Here is a 16,710-nt window from a genome sequence, read left to right as displayed (position 1 = left end):
GCGTGTGCCACCACACCTGGTTAATTTTTTGTGTTTTTTTAGTAGAGATGGGGTTTCACCATGTTAGCCAGGATGGTCTTGATCTGCTGACCTCATAATCTGCCTGCCTCTGCCTCCCAAAGTGCTGGGATTATAAGTGTGAGCCATTGCACTCAGCCAAAAGGCATGTCTTATGTGGCAGCAGGCAAGAGAGAATGAGAGCCAAATGAAAAAGGGTTTCCCCTTATAAAACCGTCAGATCTCATGAGATTCACCATGAGAACAGTGTGGGGAAACTGCACCCATGATTCAGTTCTCTCCTACAGGGTCCCTGCCACAACATGTGGGAATTGTGGGTGCTACAATTCAAGATGAGATTTAGGTGGGGACACAGCCAAACCATATCATACCTGTAATCCCAGCTCTTTGGGAGGCCAAGGCAGGTGGATCGCTTGAGCCCTGGAGTTCAAGACTAGCCTGGGATATATGGCAAAACCCCATCTCTATAAAAAACACAAAAATTAGCCAGGCGTAGTAGCTCATGCCTATAGTCCCAGCTCCTCAGGAGGCTGAGGTGGGAGGATGACTGGAGCCCGGAAAGTGGAGGCTGCAGTGAGCCATTACCATGCCACTGCATTCCAGCCTGGACAGCAGAGTGAGACCCTGTCTCAACAAAAGTTTAATATGCTGCTTCCCTTTTCTCATTTTACTCCCTTTCCTAGTCGTTGGAAAATACCTGCTTTGGCCAAGACATCTGAAGGGGTTTATTTAAGGACTAGGAATAATAGAACATGAGGTTTTTGCTGTTTGTTTTTGTTTTCCCTTCTAATAACCATGTAATTGAAGTTAAGTAAAATTTGATCCATAGAGAAATATACAACAAAGTGCAAAGTACCACTCCCTAAAAACAAGGTTGAATGTTCCTTCTTTGCTTTTTTTCTGTACATGTAGTGGTGCATTCTTGTGGCTTGTTACACAAACAGGATTTTAATTTACAAACTGCACTCCAGCGTGACCTTTTCATATCATATCTGTGATGCATTTCATATCAGTTTCTATAAATATGCCTCAGTCTTCTTAATAGCTACATTATAATTCATTGCATGGATGTATTTGATCATTTCCCTTTTGTGGACATTAACATAATTTCCAGTTTGGAGATGCTTAGGGGAGTGCCTTATAGTACAGATCCCTGAAGGGAGAGGTTCTCTAAGGTGTGAATGTAACATTTTCATAGATCCTGTCCCTTTGTCTCTGGAGAAGTGCAGCTTACCTTCACCCAAACAGCCTGAAAGTGCCTGTGTTCCTGATAGAAACCACCTGGCTCTGGCAGAAGTGGGATGTTCTGAGAGTTCATTCCCATTTGCCACCCAGAGGTCATTTCTTGCAGTCTTCTTTTTTTCAGCCACTTGGGCAGGGTGGGTTATTTCTTCTCGCGGGACTTTAGTTTTCTAAAATGTTTTCAGTTTGTGTCCCAAATGGACAGAATCATGGAGTGGATAGTAGCTGGTGTAATTTGTGTATCATCTGCCTGGCTCACGTCCCTCTGTGATCACACCTGGAAAACAACCTGCCTGAGCTACTTATTGTCAGGGACTGCCTGACAGGTACAACATGAACAACCCTCATAACAAAGGCTCTAGGTTATTGGGTTCTTATTATATGTGGACATTTTAAGTGCTTTTCTTTCTTTCTTTTCTTTTTTTCCTGAGACGGAGTCTCGCTCTGTTGCCCAGGCTGGAGTGCAGTGGTATGATCTCAGCTCACCACAAGCATGCGCCACCACCACCTGGCTAATTTTAATTTTTTTTTTTTTTAATTTTGTACTTTTAGTAGAAACTGGGTTTCACCATGTCGGCCAGGCTGGTCTTGAACTCCTGACCTCAAATGACCCACCTGCCTCAGCCTCCCAGAGTGCTGGGATTATAGGTGTGAGCCACCGCACCCAGCCTCTAAGTGCTTTTCACACATTGTCTCGTTTGAATCTTATAACAGCACTACGAGGTAATTTTTTTTTTTTTTTTTTTTTTTTGAGGCGGAGTCTCGCTCTGTCGCCCAGGCTGGAGTGCAGTGGCACAATCTCGGCTCACTGCAAGCTCCACCTCCCGGGTTCACGCCATTCTCCTGCCTCAGCCTCCCAAGTAGCTGGGACTACAGGCGCCCGCCACCTCACCCGGCTAGTTTTTTTGTATTTTAGTAGAGACGGGGTTTCACCATGTTAGCCAGGATGGTCTCGATCTCCTGACCTCGTGATCCGCCCGTCTCGGCCTCCCAAAGTGCTGGGATTACAGGCTTGAGCCACTGCGCCCGGCCACTACGAGGTAAATTACTTCTGTTATTTCCATTTAACAGATGAGGAAGCTGAGGTACGAGTTTGATTACTTGACAAAAGTCATATAACATCTGGTACATTAGCTCACACCTGTAATCCCAGTACTTTGGGAGGCCGAGGTGGGCGAATCACCTGAGATCAAGAGTTCAAGACCAGCACGGCCAACGTGGTGAAACCCTGTCTCTAATAAAAATACAAAAATTAGCCAGGCGTGGTGGCAGGTGCCTGTAATCCCAGTTACTCGGGAGGCTGAGGCAGGAGAATCACTTGAGCCTGGGAGGCAGAGGTTGCAATGAGCCGAGGCAGTTCCACTACACTCCAGCCGGGGCAACAGAGCAAGACACTGTATCATCAAAAAAAAAAAGGCATATAACATCTAACTCTGTGTGTGTGTGTGTGTGTGTGTGATTTTTTTCCCCTTGTTCTTTAATAAGCCTAACCCAAATTCCAGGAAATCACTACAATTTTTGCTAGTCTTTGATATTTTTTATTTCTTTGTAGGAATTATGTTTCGCAGAAAAGTGTCCCCAAGGAAGTGCCCCCAGGTACTAAGTCCTCTCCAGGTTGGTCCTGGGAGGCTGGCCCGTTGGCTCCTTCCCCATCTTCACAGAATACACCTCTGGCTCAAGTGTTTGTCCCTTTGGAGTCTGTTAAGCCCAGTAAGTACAATTTTACTCCCCACCTTTTCTTTTTCCTGGGAATCTATTAGACTCCCAGCTTTTTCCACTCCAGTTTGGTAGAGGTAGCCCTTGAATTTGGTTGATGAATGGGAGAGATTTTGCATGAGGGCAAAAAGTAAGAGGTTGTGGCCAGGTATGGTGACTCATGCCTGTAATCCCAGCACTTTGGGAGGCTGAGGTGGGAGGATCACTTGAGGCCAGGAGTTTGAGACCTGCCTGGGCAAGATAGCCTTGTCTGTATTTGGGGGGGAAGAAAAAATGGGGAGGCCGAGGCAGGTGATCACTTGAGGCCAGGAGTTCGAGACCAGCCTGGCCAACATAACGAAGCCCTGTCTCTACAAAAAATACAAACATTAGCTGGGCGTGGTGGTGCATGCCTGTAGTCCCAGCTACTTGGGAGGCTGAGGCAGGAGAATTGCTTGAACCCAGGAGGTGGAGGTTGCAGTGAGCCAAGATCATGCTACCACACTCTAGCCTGAGTGACAAAGTGAGACTCCGTCTCCCAAAAAAAAAAGTTTGCTTCTTTGTCTTTTAGCTAATTTTCTTAGCCTTCCTTAATATTGACACTGTCAAGGATATGGGCAAGCCTTTAGGCACATAATGTTCATTGATTTGGGATTCAAGAAGGGAATGTTTAATGTGGCCTGAAATGACTGGCAAGAGGTAGAATTCAAATGAGTGGAAGAATTTGTCTAGTGATCCTCCTTCTCTAGGGATCCTCATTAAAGCAGAAAAGTGGATATTACCTCTGTTACAAAGGGAAGGAAATGGAAGGCTCAGCTAATCAAGGTGCCTACGGTCTCTACACTAGTATGCACAGCAGGACACAACTCAGGTCGTCTGTTCCAGGGCCTGGGCTCTTTAGCACAGAGCCCTCCTGTGGCTCTTTGTGATGAGGTTAGATTGCAGAGAGCCCTGAAAGCCGGGCAGACAAATTTATAAATAAACAGAATTGGTAAACAGTGGGAGCTCTTTGCACATTTCTTTATTGATTTTTGTTTTAAGAAATAATACATGTTCAGTGTTAATTTTCTGAATTCAATAATTGTACTGTAGTTACGATGTTAACATCTGGGGAAGCTACATGAAGGGTATATAGAAATTTTTCTATTAGTTTTATAACTTCTTATAAGTCTGAAATTATTACAAAGCAAACTTTAAAGAAGTTAAAAATACATGTTCAAAATGTAGAGTTTTATTAAAGACAGAATAGGCTGGACTCAGTGGCTCACGCGTGTAATGCCAGCACTTTGGGAGAACAAGACGGGCAGATCACTTGAGGTCAGGAGTTCAAGACCAGCCTGGCCAAAATGTTAAAACCCTAAAAATACAAAAATTAGCTGGGTGTGGTAGTGTGCACCTGTAATCCCCAGCTACTCGGGAGCCTGAGTCAGGAGCATCACCTGAACCCAGACGGCAGAGGTTGCAGTGAGCTGAGATCGTGCCATTGTGCTTCAGTCTGAGCAACAAAGAAGACTCTGTCTCAAAAAAAAAAAAAAAAGGACTAGAAAAGTAAAATCATCTATACCATTACCAGCCAGAGATGGAAATTCTGTTCATGTCTTGATAGATTTTCTTCTTGTCTTATCATGTATGTGTATTTGTACATACATAGTTCTTAATAATTTTATACCACAGTGTGTACAGAGTGTTACTCTATTTACTGTTACTTTATATACCATTTTTATGCCCTTAGTTCTTTAAAAATGTGATTTTTATGAACTTATATGTATATATGCACCATTAAATAGAGGTACTGTAATCTGTTTATTCAGTATTTTATTTTATTTTTTATTTTATTTTATTTTATTGTTGAGACAAGGTCTGGCCCTATCATCCAGGCTATGGTGCAGTGGTGCCATCTCAGCTTACTACAACCTCCGTCCTCCAGGCTCAAGCCATCCTCTCACCTTGGCCTCCCAAGTAGCTGGGACTACAGGCATGTGCCACTATGTCTGGCTTATTCAGTCCTTCTCTGAAGGTCAATTTCTTTCTACCTGTTTGCTGTTAAAAACAGGGCTACAGGCCAGGTGTGGTGGCTCATGCCTGTAATCCCAGCACTTTGGGAGGCCAAGGCGGGTGGAGCACCTGAGGTCAGGAGTTCGAGACCAACCTGGCCAACATAGTGAAACCCTGTCTCTACTAAAAAATACAAAAAAAATTAGCCAGGCGTGGTGGTGGGCACCTGTAGTCCCAGCCACTTGGGAGGGTGAGGCAAGAGAATCGCTTGAACCTGGGAGGCAGAGGTTGCAGTGAGCTGAGATCGCGCCACTATACTCCAGCCTGGGTAACACAGTGAGACTCTGTCTTTAAAAAAAAAAAAAAAAAAAAAACGGCTACAAAGAACATCTTTGGATGCCTTTCTTTATACCTTTCTTTTATACCTTCCTGATTATTAGGCGATCATAATACCAGTGAAATGCCACATGTAGACATTTAAAATTCTGATCTGCATTACCAATTTCCCTCCTGAAAAGGTTGCTTTTTTCCCCATACTCTTGCCACCATACCCCACTGATATTTTCAGTCTCTTAAATCTTTGGTAGTTTCATTGTTAAACTGTGTTTTAATTTTAATTTTTTTTTTTTTTTTTTTTTGAAATGGAGTCTCACTCTGTCGCCCAGGCTGGAGTGCAGTGGCTGGATCTCAGCTCACCGCAAGCTCTGCCTCCTGGGTTTACGCCATTCTCCTGCCTCAGCCTCCCGAGTAGCTGGGACTACAGGCGCCCGCCGCCTCGCCCAGCTAGTTTTTTTGGATTTTTTGGTAGAGACGGGGTTTCACCGTGTTAGCCAGGATGGTCTCGATCTCCTGACCCTGTGATCCGCCCATCTCGGCCTCCCAAAGTGCTGGGATTACAGGCTTGAGCCACCGCGCCCGGCCAAAAAATGTGATTTTTAATAACTGGTGGTGTGTCTGATGGTTGAATGGTGGGGAGAGGTCAGTTTGGAGGGTCATAGGAGTCCAGCTGGAGTCATGAGGACTTGGATTATTGTAGTGCAGAGGAATTCAGTCCTGGACATGTTCTGCATGGAGAAGCAGTAGCATCTGGGGATAACATGTACATCTCTTTCCAGCCTGGCTGTCTGGGGGGTTTTGAAGTGGTGGTAACCCTTCTGCTCGTGCCCTCTCTACCAGGCAGCCTGCCACCTCTCATCGTGTATGACCGGAACGGATTCAGAATTCTGCTCCACTTCTCCCAGACGGGAGCCCCTGGGCACCCAGAGGTACAGGTGCTGCTCTTGACCATGATGAGCACGGCTCCCCAGCCTGTCTGGGATATCATGTTTCAAGTGGCTGTGCCAAAGGTGAGTCATCTGTTGTGGATTTCTCAAAAATGGCTGAGTGCCAAGTTCTTTGCTGGGACTTACCTGTCGAGTGTCAAGGAAAGAATCTTCACTCAAACTAACTGAAGATAAAGTGGGAATGTAATGGCTTACCTGACTGGGGATTCCTGAATATCTGGCTTCAGATATGAGTGGATCCAGATAGGTTCTTAAACGATGCCTTAAGAGTCTGTCTGTATCTCTTGACTCTGCTTTTCTTTGTCTCCATTCTGACAGTTTCTCCACAAAGCAGGAAAGTGGCTACCCACAGCTCCAGGGTTGCATGGTCCTTAACTCTCTTTATCTCAGAAACTCTCACCAGGCATGAAGCATGTATACTGATTACCCAGGAAAGGGCTCTGATTGGCCTTGTTGGTCTTACTTCCATACCTTGGACCAGGAACTTGTGTCCTGGGATATGAGGCACTTGGCCAATGTGAGCTAACATATCCACCCCTTTTCAAAGGAAGTGGGGCCCTACTGCTTCACAGCCACCCCACAGTCACAGGGGAAGGGGCCCGTCCTGAAAGGAAAAGATTCAAGACAGACAAAAATATGACATGCAGTCTCTACTTCTCATGGTAGTCCTGTAGGGAATGTTCTGCTACTACCTGTTGTATAAGTTAACCCAAGGCTCAGAAATTAAATATTTTACTCAAGGTCACAGAGCTAGTGAGAAGCAGTTAGAATTCAACCCAAGATGTGCCCTGGCTGTTGATGTTGCTTCTCAGATGCCAGTTATTGACCACACAACTCCAGATCCATTCTGTGTGTGGAAGGAAAGGGCTCTTAGATCCTTTTAACAATTAGTGGGAGTCTGTCTGCTTGGGCTCCCATAGGTGCCTTGGGGTACCACGTCTAAGAGGGCCATTTCCTCTTGGAGGGGTGTTGGGGAGGTCCAGCTGCCCCTCACCTGATCTTTATCCTGGAAGCTGTGGTTAGGAATGAGTTACATGTTGGTTTTCTTCCCCCATAGTCAATGAGAGTGAAGCTGCAGCCGGCATCCAGCTCCAAGCTTCCTGCATTCAGTCCTTTGATGCCTCCAGCTGTGATATCTCAGATGCTGCTGCTTGACAATCCACACAAAGTATGTTCCAGTGTCTGTGGTAGCAGGGAGATGGGGGCCCCTGAACTGTAAGGGGAGGTAACTTTGTGGGTAGACAGAGGCACATTGAGGCCTTGCTCTAAACTCTCTGGTTTGCCAGGTGCAGTGGTTCACCCAAGTAACCCCAGCACTTTGGGAGGCTGAGGCAGGGGACACCCTGAGGTCAGGAGTTTGAGACCAGCCTGGCCAACATGGTGAAACCCCATCTCTACTAAAAATAGAAAAATTAGCTGGGTGTGATGGCATGCGCCTTTAGTTCTAGCTACTTAGGAGGCTGAGGCAGGAGAGTCGCTTGAACCCAGGAGGTGGACGTTGCAGTGAGCCAAGATTGCACTACTGCACTCCTGGGCAACAGAGCAAGACTCCATCTCAAAAAAAATAAAGTCGGCCGGGTGCAGTGGCTCATGCCTGTAATCCCAGCACTTTGGGAGGCTGAGGCAGATGGATCACGAGGGTCAAGAGATCGAGACCATCCTGGCCAACATGGTGAAACCCCATCTCTACTGAAAATACAAAAATTAGCTGGGCATGGTGTCGCACGCCTGTAGTCTCAGCTACTCAGGAGGCTGAGGCAGGAGAATTGCTTGAACCCAGGAGGCAGAGGTTGCAGTGAGCCGAGATCGCACCATTGCACTCCAGCCTGGGGACAGAGTGAGATTCCATCAGATAGATAGATTAGATAGATAGATAGATAGATAGATAGATAGATAGATAGATAGATAGATAGATAGATAGGAGAAAGAGAGAAAAGAAAAGAAGAAGAGAGAGAGAGGAAAAAAAGAAAAAGGAAAGAAAGAAGAAAGCCAGTCTCTGATTTGGTTGGGTGGTAGGGGTATATGTGGAATATCCCTCGCTGGAGTCTGTCTTTGGGGCTCATTGAAGGAAGATCAGATGGATTGTCATAGCTGGGGACCAAGGGAGGGACACATGAACTCTCCCTAATCCTCTGGAATCCTCTGAAAGGGCAAGGCCTGTCTTCCTAAGCTGGTCTCTGAATTGCAGGCCATCTCAGGATTTCAGGACTGCAGAAGTATCCAAGGGTTCCCAGGATATGTGCCTATTTCCCCTTGTTTGTAGTCCCAAAGAGAGTATCCTAGGTATTTTGTGTCAGAATTGTTTGAAGCACTCACTTGACTTAACATGGTCACCCTGTTCCTGGGTTGCTCTCCACTGATTTAACATCTTCTGTCTCTTCTATCCCAGGAACCTATCCGCTTACGGTACAAGCTGACATTCAACCAAGGTGGACAGCCTTTCAGCGAAGTAGGAGAAGTGAAAGACTTTCCAGACCTGGCTGTCTTGGGTGCAGCCTAACTTTTCGCAAGACAGACCCTTCATTTCAAGCTTAGGCTGGCGTTACTTTTGCTGTCAAGTCGGGACTAATGGTGTTTCAGTGCAGAGTGCCAAGAGTCCTATCCTGACGTCAGGCTCTGGGTGTCAACCTCTGACTTATTCTGCAGATGCTGTGTGTGTGTGTGTGTCTGTGTGTCTGTGTGTGTTTGGAGAGAGGGTGGTAGTGCAGGGCTTGGGATATCGGCAGTGTGGGAAATGTGATGCATTTCTCATCATCATCATCTCTGCTACAGTCATGTTTCTGCATGTCAGCGAGCAACACTGTCCCTGCCTCAGGTTGGAGGTTTTATCAGCCAAAGTGTTTTTTTCATGTATTGTTCGTTCCATTCATCCACTCTGTGCCTTGTCAGCCTTTGAAAGTCTTCGTTGCTCCCAGGCTGCTGTTCTCAGGGACCTTAAAAGGGACCTGGTTAGTCTTGGGGCAGAGAGTATCTTCTTGGGCACTCTCTTCCAAGAAAGACCTTGTCTCCATTTTCATTAGACAGTGCTTCTTGTGTGTGTTCTGGAAGATCTTCTAAATGGAGTGCACTGTTCCCAGGCGAGTGGCTGCCAACAGACCTGAGGACCACACTTGGGGGACCAATCATGTCCTTCACCACTGTGCCTTAGAATCATCCCTGGACAGGCCTTCTGGGCAGAGGGGAAAGCAGCTCCCAGGCCTTATTCAGGCCTCAGGGTTGGGCAGCCAGTCTGGGCCCTTCTCAGGATCCTCATCTCCATCCTCATTCTCTTCCTTCACGGCATTTACTCGGAGCTCTTTGTGACACACCATGTCGGTCATGGTGAATCGGCCAACAGCCAGCCCTTGCCAGCTGACGTCACAGTCTAAGATGGGGAACTGTGGTACAGATAGACATGAAGAGAGCTTAGCAATGATTGAGGTGGTGACTAAATATACAGTCATTAAATAAATACCATGTAGCAAATGTACCTTGTGGAGTGTTGAGTAAGTGGAAAATGGAAAGCCAGTTGCATTTAGAGATGATAGGCCTAAAGGGAACTGTCTTCTGTCGAGAAGTAAAGGAAACTTCCTGAAGGATGTAGAAACTTAACTGCCTCAGTGAAGAGAACCTGAAGATCTGAGGCAAGCTGGACAGGAGAGGTGGATATTTGTTGAAGGAAAAATTCAACTTTATAATCAGTTCCCATTTAGTGAGCACCTACTGTGTGCTAGGAACTTGAATGTGTATTTTTGACAAGTCTTGCTTGGCCTGATGGGTGAGAGAAGGAACCTGAGCCTGGCTGAGATGGCCAGGTGGAGGGCTTTGAAGTCTAAGCAGCTGAACTGGCTGGGTGGGGTTCTACCTCCGAAACTGCAAGGCTTGTTTGGAGTTGTGTCTTAATCACAATATCTGATATTTTTACAGTCTGATCTTTTGGCTTCTACATATAGTGGAAATCTGCCAACACTAATTGGTGGAGGTGGGAACTGTAAAAGATCAAGTATGCTAATTTTAAGCAAATGTAAAAACTCATAAAACAGATAAACAGTGGGGTGATTTCATTTGCCATACTTCACATAAGACAAATTTTAATCTAAAAGTACTTGCTTGTGTTCTGTGTGCCTTTTTTTTTTTTTTTTTCCTGTTTTTTGAGGCCATTCTGTCACCCAGGCTGGAGTACAGTGGTACAATCTCAGCTCACTGCAATCTCTGCCTACCAGGTTCAAGTGATTCTCGTGCCTCAGCCTCCCAAGTAGCTGGGACTACAGGTGTGAGCCACCACGCCCAGCTAGTTTTTGTATTTTTAGTAGAGATGGGGTTTCACCACGTTGGCCAGGCTGTTCTCAAACTCCTGACCTCAGGTGATCTGCCCACCTCGGCCTCCCAGAGTGCTGGGATTATAGGCGTGAGCCACCACACCTGGCCTCTGTGTAGTTTTTATAGGCTCTGTTGCTGTTGCATAGTCTTGAAGAGGTACCCATCATAATGACAGCATCTCCCTCTGAAGGGTTTTGGTCAAAATGGGTGAATGAGACTTACACATAAAGACAGGCTTTCTCCCCTATAGTTCAGAGGTGAACTCACACGTGTGTACCTGAACATTCTTGCTTTTCAGGAGACAGACTCCCAGTGGTACTTCCTATGCTTAGGTGTTGGACAGGATAGGTGTGGGAGGAGAGAAGGCAGGCTGCTGTCCTGAAAGTGGCTGTGGTTTATGTTATCACTTCCTTCTAATCAGCAAGTCCAGTGGCCACTCACAGCCCACCTCCTACCTCTTCATTCACTCAACAAGTAGTGGCTCACGCCTATAATCCCAGCATTTTGGGAGGCTGAGTGGGATGACCGCTTGAGCCCAGGATTTCAAGTCCAGCCTGGGCTACATAGTGACACCTCGTCTCTGTTTTTTAAAGAACTAGTTTTTGACCTGCTACCCTGAGCCAGGGCACCACCCTGAAGGAGCTTCTCTTCCTCTGGGGAGAAGCAAATTCATGATGTGTGTGCTGGAGATCTGGCACTCATGGCCAGTGCTTTCCAGTATCCTGAACTCTTCAGGGGTCCTGTTGACCCCTATTTCGTGACCTACCTCTGTGACTGCTCTTTTTCCTCTGTCTTGTAAGTGTGGTGGTTTTCCAGAGTCCAATCCTCAGGACTTTCCCATCCACACAGAGGCCTGGTAGTCAGGCGACTCTAAACCATTAGATGGATTGTAGACCTCTCTCAAGCTGCCACCTGCTTGCTGTCCCCAGATGATATTTCAGTCTGTCAGTGGATATATGTATCTGGAGGTTCCACTGTTGCTTCAATCTCAGTTACTTAGAATGGAACACAGAGAGTCCTGCCCCTTTCCACCTACATGCTCTTACTTGAAAGGACCTGAGACTTATTGGGTCCCTGATTCCTGCTTCATCTGTTTCTGCGGAATGGTTGTATGTCAAGTGGCCTGTTTCCTAAATAATCCCACATCATGTCCTCCCTGCACTTACATTGCCACTGCTCTGGTGTGGGCTTTTTTGGCGGGGGGATGGGGGAGACAATGCCTCTGTCCCAATGCTGAGTACCAGCTCTGGTTCTTGCCACTACCGGAGTTCTCTAGCAAATCTGAGCATCTGACCGGGTGAAAAATTCTGAATGGCTTCCTGATGCCTAACTTTATGGGATCAAATTCAAGTTGCACGCTGACACTCAGTGCCCTTCTGGTATCATCTGCCAAGACAAGGGCCTGCTTCACCATAACCGCAATAAAGTCCTTTCAAGCCCTGATAATGCCATGTTTTGTCATAACCTTTTGCCTACATATGCTGCAGTTAATTACTCTTCCTGTTATCTTCCACGACCTGGGCAAAATGTTTCCTTATCTGTGAGCCACTCTGAACACAAATAGGTCATGAAAATAGTGTTGAAAACAGAATAAATGACAACCAAAAGAAAAGCGAATATTACCTAGTACAAATAGTATAAATTAAGACAGCAAATGTTAAAGGTAGAAAGCAAAGGCAATATTCTAGAATACAAATAGTGTTTGCCTACTACAATATTAATCCCAAATCCTTTAAATATACCCATTATAGAAGATGCTTACCCAGCGCCAAGAGTGTAAAAGTGGATTGGTTTTCTTGAGACAGCTTTGCTCTATTGCCCAGGCTGGACTGCAGTGGCACGATTGTAGCTCAATGTAGCCTTGAATTCCTGTGCTCAGGCGATCCTCCGGCTTCAGCCTCTGGAGTAGCTGGGACTACAGGTGCATGCTGCCACGCCCAGCTAATGTTTCAGTTTTTGGTAAAGACTGGATCTCTTGTGTTGCCCAGGCTGGTCTCCTGGGCTCAAGCGTTCCTCCTGCCTTGACCTCCCAAAGTGCTGGGATTACAGGCATGAGTCACCATGTCCTAACCCCAGTTTGTTTTAAAGTCAAGTGATGCACCAAGATGTTCGTGTGCACATGTCACAGTGGTAATCTTTGGGTCATGGAATTAGAAAATTTCTTTCAATTTTATCTGAGCTTTCTAAAATCTAAGCTGAAAATAAAACCTTATTTTTTATGCTCAATGTTGGCTTTTAAGACAAAGACATTGACATGATTCAAAATTACGAAAGGTGAAAATTCTTTCCACCCAGTTACCACCCTCCTCTGTCTTTTCAGAGGGATTCTAGGCATGTTCAAGAAAACATAGTGTACTGTTCTGTGTTTTGTTCTTTTCATATAACACTATAGATAGCTTAGAGATAATGCCATTATCAGTATGAATTACTTAGAAACGTAACTCCACACTCTTCCCTGAGCTCATATGGTACAAATCAAGCATTTATGTGTTGAAAGTTCTGCATGTTAAAACTCGGTAGCAATTCCCTCATAGTTTCCTTGTATCCTCTCCCTCCCGCTGGCACCATTCCCAGGCGCCCAAGCAGACTGGACTTTTCCCTGGCAACCCTCTCTTGTCTCGATTCTGGCAGCCCTGTGCACTAGAGTGAACCAAGTATGGGCTGGGGAGCCAGGTTCAATTTCTAGTTTTTTGCCACCTGGGCAAGTCAGTAATCTCTGGGTCTCAGTTTTTATATCCATAAATGGTAAAAATGTTAGAAGTCTACTTCACACATTTTGGTGAGACTTTAATGAGGTGTACAAAATAGCAGATACAATAGATACTCTATAAATTTAGGTGCTGTTTCTCAAATCATCTTCACATCTGAGATTTTTTTAACCATTGTAACAGTGGTGACTTCCATTTCATCACTGTTCATTTCGCAACGCAATTTCTCATAAAACCACAGAAATTGTGCTAAGAATACTGATAACTTTTGAATATTTTTATAGGCAGCAGAAAAGGTTGGTAATAAAATCTGACCATACCAGCTGGGTGTGGTGGCTCATGCCTGTAATCCTAGCAGTTTGGGAGGCCAAGGCGAAGGATCATGAGGTTAGGAGTTTGAGACCAGCCTGGCCAACATGGTGAAACCCCATCTACTAAAAGTACAAAAATTAGCTGGAAATCGCTTGAACCCAGAAAGTAGACTTGCAGTGAGCTGAGATCATGCCACTGCACTCCAGCCTGGGCAACAGAGCAAGACTCCATCTCAAAAAACAAAAAAAAAGGCCGGGCACGGTGGCTCATGCCTGTAATCCCAACACTTTGGGAGGCCGAGGCGGGCGGATCACGAGGTCAGGAGATCGAGACCATCCTGGCGAACACGGTGAAACCCCGTCTCTACTAGAAATACAAAAAAATTAGCCGGGCGTGGTGGTGGGCACCTGTAATCCCAGCTGCTTGGGAGGCTGAGGCAGGAGAATGGCGTGAGCCCGGGAGGCGGAGGTTGCAGTGAGCTGTAATCGCGTCACTGCACTCCAGCCTGGGCGACAGAGCGAGACTCCATCTCAAAAAACAAAAAAACAAAAAAAAATCTGTACCCTTTGTTAAGATCAGGATCAGCTGCAATAAACAAACCCAAAGTAACAGTCAAAATGTTTATTTTTCTCTGTATTCGTTCATTAGAACTGCTATGACAATGTGCCGCAAGCTGGGTGGTTTAAGTCAATAGATGTGTTGTCTTAGTTCTGCAGGGTAGGAGTCTAATATTGGGGCCATGGTTCTCCCTCTTGGTGGTTGCTGGTTTCCACCATCTTAGACTTCCTTAGCCTGCAGCTGCGTAACTCCAGCCTTTGCCTTCATTGTCACATGGTGTTCTTCTTGTGCCTTCTTTACGTGACCAGTTTTTCTTAAGAGACATGCTGGAGTGCAGTGGCATGGTCATAGCTCACTGCAGCCTCAAGCTCCTGGGCTCTAGCGATCCTCCCAGTTTGGCCTCCCAAGTAGCTAAGACTACAGATAGATGCATGCTGCCACACCTGACGAAGTTTTAAGTTTTTGTAGAGATGAGGGCCTCACCATGTTGCCCAGGCTAGTCTTGTACTCCTGGCCTCTCAAAGTGCTGGGATTACAGGCATGAGCCACCATGCCTAGCCTGACCCTACTACATCTCTAATCATATATAATTAGTACTGCATATCTTTTTGGATTAAGTAAAATCAGTTGCCCTAGCATTCAAGTTTCTCTACAGCATAGCCTCATCTTAGCTTCAGTTTCCTCTTTTGGAAATAGAAATAACTACCTGCCTTAACTCAAAAGGCTGTGAGGAAACCACGTGGTGGCCCGAGCCTGTGTTCCCAGCACTTTGGGAAGCTGAGATGGGAGGATTGCTTGAGCCCAGGAGTTTGAAACCACCCTGGGCAACACAGTGAAACCCCTGTCTCTACAGAAAATTACCTGGGAATGGTGGCATGTGCCTGTAGTCCCAGCCACTCGGGAGGCTGAGGTGGGAGGTTGGCTTGAGCCCAGGAGGCAGAGGTTGCAGAGGAGGCAGTGGTGAGACAAGATGACATCACTGCACTCCAGCCTGGGTGGCAGAGTCAGACCCTGTCTCCAAAAAGGCGGAAACTGTCATACTGGATTGAAAACATCACCACCACCAAATGCCAACTCTATGCTGTCTGCAAAAGTTACACTTAGGTTCACAAATCAGAAGTAAAGGATAAAAAATTAGCCATGCAAGTAGTAATCATAAGAAAGCTGGAGTGGCTATGTTAATATCACTCACAAAATAGCTTTTTTTTTTTTTGAGACAGAGTCTTGCTCTGTCTTCCAGGCTGCAGTGCAGTGGTGTGTTCTCACCTCACTGCAACCTCCACCTCCTGGATTCAAGCGATTCTCCTGCCTTAGTCTCCCAAATAGCTGGGATTACAGGGCCCACCACCATGCCTGGCTAATTTTTGTATTTTTAGTAGAAACAAGGTTTCACCATATTGGCCAGGCTGGTCTTGAACTCCTGACCTCAAGTGATTCGGCCTCCCAAAGGGCTGGAATTACAGGTGTGAGCCACCGCATCTGGCACAAAGATAGACTTTAAGACAGAAGTATTACTAGAGACAAAAAACATTTAATAATGATAAAAGATCAATATACTAGGAAGACAAAATTATAAAATGTATATGCACCTCACATCAAAGCCCCAAAATACCTAATGCAAAAAGTAATACAATCGAGTGTAAAAATTGACAATTCAATCATAATTGGAGGCCAGTCACGGTGGCTTATGCCCGTAATCCTAGCATTTTGGGAGGCTGAGGTGGGTGGATCACCTGAGGTTGGGAGTTCACGACCAGTCTGACCAACATTGAGAAACCCTCTCTACTAAAAATACAAAATTAGCCGGGTGTGGTGGGGTATGCCTGTAATCCCAGCTACTCGGGAGGCTGAGGCAGGAGAATAACTTGAATCTGGGAGGTGGAGGTAGCGGTGAGCCAAGATCGCACCATTGTACTCCAGCCTGGCCAAGAAGAGCGAAACTCTGTCTCCAAAAAATATAAATAAATAGTAGGGCCAGGAACAGTGACTCATGATCGTAATCCTAGCACTTTGGGAGGCCAAGGCGGGTGGATCACGAGGTCAGGAGTTTAAGACCAGCCTGACCAACATGGTGAAACACCGTCTCTACTAAAAAATACAAAAATTAGCTGGGCGTGGTGGCACACGCCTGTAATCCCAGCTACTCAGGAGGCTGAGGCAGGAGAATCGCTTGAACTCAGGAGGCGAATTTGCAGTGAGCCGAGATCGTGCCACTGCACTCCAGCCTGGATGACAGAGCAAGACTCTCTCAAAAATAATAATAATTGGAGATTTCAATACCTTACCTTCAGTAATGACAGAACAACTATATAGAAAATCAGCAAGGATATAAAATAGTTGAACAACACTATTAATGCAGCTAAAATATATACCACACTCCACCCAATGACTGCAGATACATATTTTCAAGTGCACATGGAACAGTCTTCAGGATAGACCAATGCTAGGCCATTAAACAAGTCTCAATAAATTTAAAAGAATTTAAGGGCTGGGCACAGTGGCTCATGCTTGCAATCTCAGCACCTTGGGAGGCTGAGACGGGATTGCTTGAATCCCTGAGGGATTTTGAAACCAACCTTGGCAGCAAAGCTTGATGCCAG

The 16,710-nt window shown here is 45.8% G+C and overlaps 1 protein-coding gene across 1 annotated transcript in view; it reads left to right on the top strand.

The window, feature by feature from the left end:
* GGA2 (golgi associated, gamma adaptin ear containing, ARF binding protein 2) overlaps positions 1 to 11,975 on the top strand; it is a 45,278-nt gene extending 33,303 nt beyond the window's left edge. The window contains 4 exon segments of the mRNA XM_017887151.1: positions 2,813 to 2,970; positions 6,127 to 6,296; positions 7,291 to 7,401; positions 8,623 to 11,975. Of these exon segments, the coding sequence (XP_017742640.1) occupies positions 2,813 to 2,970; positions 6,127 to 6,296; positions 7,291 to 7,401; positions 8,623 to 8,733 (550 nt within the window). The 3' untranslated portion in view covers positions 8,734 to 11,975.
* Positions 11,976 to 16,710: the final 4,735 nt, after the last annotated feature.

Source organism: Rhinopithecus bieti, unplaced genomic scaffold, assembly GCF_001698545.2.
Source record: "Rhinopithecus bieti isolate Rb0 unplaced genomic scaffold, ASM169854v2 scaffold_13348, whole genome shotgun sequence".
In the NCBI taxonomy this organism is placed as follows: domain Eukaryota; kingdom Metazoa; phylum Chordata; class Mammalia; order Primates; family Cercopithecidae; genus Rhinopithecus; species Rhinopithecus bieti.
This window is presented reverse-complemented; position numbering and strand designations above follow the sequence as displayed.